The sequence below is a fragment of the Pteropus alecto genome, unplaced genomic scaffold, assembly GCF_000325575.1.
Source record: "Pteropus alecto unplaced genomic scaffold, ASM32557v1 scaffold1518, whole genome shotgun sequence".
Lineage (NCBI taxonomy): Eukaryota > Metazoa > Chordata > Mammalia > Chiroptera > Pteropodidae > Pteropus > Pteropus alecto.
The window spans coordinates 52,173-57,365 of NW_006440830.1; the positions used below are offsets into that span (position 1 = coordinate 52,173).

Here is a 5,193-nt window from a genome sequence, read left to right on the forward strand (position 1 = left end):
ATAAAAGAACTCTAATGGTCTCTTATGTACCTAGAATAGGTGTAGGTTTGTGATTATATGTTATTATTTTAAAATATTTAAATCAAATATGAATTCACCATGTCTTGCTATAATTATAAACTCTAAGCAATGTTAATATAAATTCATACTATGTGATTTTACGTTTTCAAATGTATATTAATTATTTATTTAAATGTCATTTATATGTGAACATACTTGATATCCTATGACTTCCATTTAAGATCCTATTTATGTCTCACCTTATAATGACTATCAGAAGGTTATAACAATCTCATTGGTATTTTGGAAGTTAGAGTATATTTCCATAAATATATTTTAAAATGTTTTCTTTAGAAAATTTGGGGGAGATGTAGAGATATGTTTACTGTGTTTTTTCTTTCCCTCAACTCCATAAAGACTATGATAGAATATATCATGTACCCCTATACTGGAAATGACACTCCTTTTAGGTTATGAATTGAGATTTTTGGTCTCCCCTGTTAAAAGGTACTTGTTAAAGGTAATTAATGGTATAAACTCTGGAATTAAACTCTGGAGTCAGGAATCTAGTCTTCAATTTATTGAAAGTGTGACCTTGAGTAAGTTGCTAAATCTAAGACTCTAAGTTTCTTGTCTATAAAATGGGAATAATAATGATTACAAGAAATTGTTATGAGAATTAAATTAAATTAACATAGTGTCTGGCATGTGCTAATTTCAGTAAATGCTTTATTATTACTATAATTAAGTTCCTAGTTTTCCATATTTATAAACTGAGCAAGTTAAAGCAGATATATCTTTTCCTGCTTTGATAAGCTATAATCTTAATTATAGGTAATAATACTAATAATAATTTCACTGGAAAAGGCAAGTGGGACAGACTGTAAAATAGAGGACACAAGATTGGCTTAGACAGGTTGAGTATTGCCAAGTCTAGTGTGATGCAAACACCCAAAGCAAATTTTGTTATTTGATCCCAAGACACACTCAAAAGAACCTGTGCCTTTGAGGAAAATAAAATTGTGCCAATCTATTATTTAAAAAAAAAACAACTCAACAGTCATCTCTTCCTCTAGAGATGTACTTTCCCCAGGTCACTTTTAGACAAAAGCTTTTTAATTGCTTCTTTTTTCTTAAGGCAAAGATTTGAGGGAAACACAGACTCCTGGTTTCTCTTTTGTCTGGTATATAAGTTATTTTCCCATCCTTATACAACATTCAGTTTTCAACTCTGCATCCTTATTGGGGATATTTCTCCTCATTTTCAGGTTGGTATACAAATTTATCTATTTGGATTGTTAGATGAAGGTTGCATCTTGGATTTTATTCTTTTATTAATTAACATCAATTATTCCATATTTATTATGTGTGTAGGGGTGTTATTTGTGCATGAGAAAGAGAAACAGAAATGAGAGAGACAGAGAGAGAGGCAGAGAGAGAGACAGAGAGGGAAACAGAGAGAGAGTGAGAGAGATGGAGAGAGAGGAATTTTCTACAGAGATTTGATTAGTACGAATTATTAATGGAAGCTACAATTACCAGTTCATTTGATAATAATTGTGCCTTATATATGTATTAAGTGTTAATGTATAATATCTCTTTTCATATACATTAACACAATATAAAATGGAGGGCCAGGGGAGGAAGGGAGCAATGGTGGGGATAGTTTTATGAACTATATAGATGTACTATATACTTGAAACTAATGTACTATATACTTGAAACTAATGTAAATAAATAAATTTAAAAAAATTAAATGAATATTATTATACTGTTATATTAAAGCATAGAGAAACTAAAAACAAACAAACAAACAAACAATAAACCCTGTCCAAGTTCATAAAATTAGTCATGGAGCCAGAATTCAACCATGGTCTGACAATGAAAACAGAATTCTTTTAATTGGAATATTTATTGTTTGGGGGCAAAAAAAAAATATCCACATTTATTGGTAATTTAATTTCAAATACAGAATGATACAATATGGGAAGTTTGTGTGTATATTTTGCCTTTAGATGGTGAGGAAAATTCTCTCAGTGCTTGTGAGGTCCTCAAACCATGTATTTCTTTCCAGATGCTTGTGAGGTCCTCAAACCATGTATTTCTTTCCAGATCTCAGACTCTTTAAGATCAGACTAACCACTTCACTTTCCCCATGAGCTCACCATTGTTCTCTGTTACCTGGCTAATCACCACTTGTACTTAGCTTTTGCAAAGTACTAACACCAACCATCTTTTATATCCCTTTTCGAGATGAACTGTCTGTGGTGCCATGCAATCAAATCTGAAATCAAGGAAGAAATGAGTCATCATAGGTAATCAATACCTGCATAGTAGCCTTTTGTAACACTGTCACATCAACTGTGAGAGCAAAACAACACCATTCATCGTATTCACTTAGTTGCTTCTCATAATGCAACTGATTTATAATTTTCTTTGCATTTAGTGTTTTTTTGCTTTTTGTTTTTTTGCTTTATGGAAATTGCATAAGTGACACACACAATTAATGTGAATATCTCAGAACTTTTGTAAAAAAACCAAATTAATATGAATGTATTAATATAAAACTTTCATATTACTGTTTTTTAAAGACTTGCAAATATATACCTTTAAGAAGGTCATTTAACCTTCACAACATTAATGACAAATTGGTAGAGAAATCATTTTAGCCAGTTTATTAATACATATGCTATACCATGAATTGTGAGCTGAACGATAACAAAGCAAGTGCTATTGATTTAGTGTTAATATAATTTTAAAGAAACTCTGCTTTATGCATAGATTGATGCTCAACTATAAATCAGTATGATCACATATATTCTCTAAGCATTAATTTATATCTGTATGTCTGTGTATCCTTAAATCCAAATGGTTATTTCAAAACTGAACATTGAAAAACTCTTGAAGAGAAGAATAAGTCTCACGCAGGTAGCATGAAGCCTCAGGACTGGCAGTGAATGGGTAGAAGACACTAAGATTATACAAAGGGTGATAGTCTTTATATTAGAACAAAGAAATTTAGTTTATGGAATTTTAGGCAATATTTTTATTTCTAAAATTTGTAAGCTGTTAATTAATGCCTCAAATTTTCATTAATTAGCCTGAGACTCTGGAGTCATGTAGTCTCAGCCTAATCTACTTTGGTTGGTAGCTTTCTCCATTCTCCTGAAAAAACTTACCTTTCTAAATGATGTGAGTGGAAGGTAGTGGATTACTTTCATGGATAAAAGTCTGTTCATTTTCATAATGGAAATAAAGTTTATCTTCTTGTCTGCTATTATCTAGCCACTACTCAGTGATAACTGTGAATAAGGTCTTTCAAATTGCATTTGAACAAAGTGTAATCCTGGAGGTTAAAGTAAGGGTTTTGAGAATAACAATTTGCCCTATAAGTGACATTTAGCCTTTGGAAAGCTTGACACAATTCCATCTCCAATAAATTTATTAAATTTATTGTGCCTTTGAAAAGCTATCTCAAAATTCTTATTGATAGAATTACACTGTGTCCTATAGAACATAAATGCTCACTGGTACTAACAGAATCTCTCTCTCTCTCTCCTTTCTCTCTCTCATTCCCTCCCCTTCCTCTCATTTACAAGCTAAGTGAGCTAGACTAAGAATATAGAATTCTTTCCCACAGAATTTTTCATAGTTTAACTTTACTAGGTGGATTGTGATTCTCTAAGAGAGTAGACAGGATATAAGATTTCTCACTATTATTTGATGAATGAACTCTTTCTCCATAATACCTGTTAACATCATGCAAGGCAATAGTGTTTTCTCAAGAAATTAATTTGTAAAATATTGTTCTGGAAGACATTTCATATAATATAAACTATGTTTGAAAATAAATTTGCAAAGTATCCAAAAAGCTTTTCTAGAAATCCATTGGATGTCCAAAGAAGAGCCAATTACATTCCACTTTCTGCCCGAGTATAACTTTGTAAGAATATAACATGGTTTTAGAAAGTTTACTTCTATTAATACCACTATAATTAGTGACAATTAATCTCCTTGTCTTACTTATCTTTGAATCTCCAGAACATAAGAGTTCATCATATCTAGTAGATTATAATTATATATTAGATATTAAAGAGTCTGTATGCAGGAGATATGCATAATGTATGAATATGTATGAACATGTATAAATGGTTCACCCCTTTTCCTTGGCTTTGATGATAACTGTGGTCAGTTTGTCCCTCTTCAATTTAAATGAGAGCAAGTATGATGTTAGTTTAAAATCATATTTTTATCTGACATTTAGGACTGATGAATTATTTAGTTAAATGGCTTTTGTCTTAAATCATAGAGAATATGCTTATAATGAAAAACAGATGAGGTAAAAAAAATATTTTTGAGTTTGGTCAAAAAGAATTATAACTCTCCATAAATATCTTAAAAATGGGAAACAGCCAAACATCCCAGCATTGGAAACAAGAGATGTTTAAAATGTCTTCATGAAAATATGGTTAAGCGCAATATTTAGTACTAGCTTGTTTCAATCACAATATTTTGTATAACTGTTACAAAATAAGGCCTATGTTTTTATTCAGTGTAATGAACTTCAGAGAGACTGTTACATAGCTAGTTCTCAGAAAAGATTTGCTAAAAATAATGGTAAAGTGCAGTCATAGATACTTAATAAAGGAAATAATGAAAGTGGGCATGGATAAAAGTATAAATTTAAAAATGAGCAATACCCAATTTTTAAATTTATTTCCTTTTTGTTATCACAGAGATTTGTAAGTAACATTGACTTAGAACTGAAAAAATGCTCAATTTCACCGATGTGACAGAGTTTATTCTTTTGGGACTAACCAGTCATCAGGAATGGCGAGTTCTCTTCTTCATCATTTTTCTTGTGGTCTATATTATCACCCTAGGGGGCAATATCAGCATGATCATGTTAATTAAGGTCAGTCCACAGCTCAACAGCCCCATGTACTTTTTTCTCAGTCATCTGTCATTTGTTGATGTGTGGTTTTCTTCCAACGTCACCCCTAAGATGTTAGAAAATCTGTTATCAGAGACAAAAACTATTTCTTATGCTGGATGTTTGGTGCAGTGTTTCTTCTTCATTGCCCTCGTCCTTGTAGAAATTTTTATCCTTGCTGTGATGGCCTTTGATAGATACATGGCAATTGGGAATCCTCTGCTCTATGGCAGCAAAATGTCAAGGGTTGTCTGCATTCG

The 5,193-nt window shown here is 31.5% G+C and overlaps 1 protein-coding gene across 1 annotated transcript in view; it reads left to right on the forward strand.

Annotated features, from left to right (window-relative positions):
* The first annotated feature begins 4,771 nt into the window (after nt 1-4,771).
* The window catches only part of LOC102884003 (olfactory receptor 5M3-like), a 958-nt gene continuing 536 nt past the window's right edge, over nt 4,772-5,193 (forward strand). Inside the window, 1 exon segment of the mRNA XM_015594065.1 lies at nt 4,772-5,193. This exon segment is cut by the window's right edge and continues 45 nt beyond it. Coding sequence (XP_015449551.1) covers nt 4,772-5,193 — 422 coding nt within the window.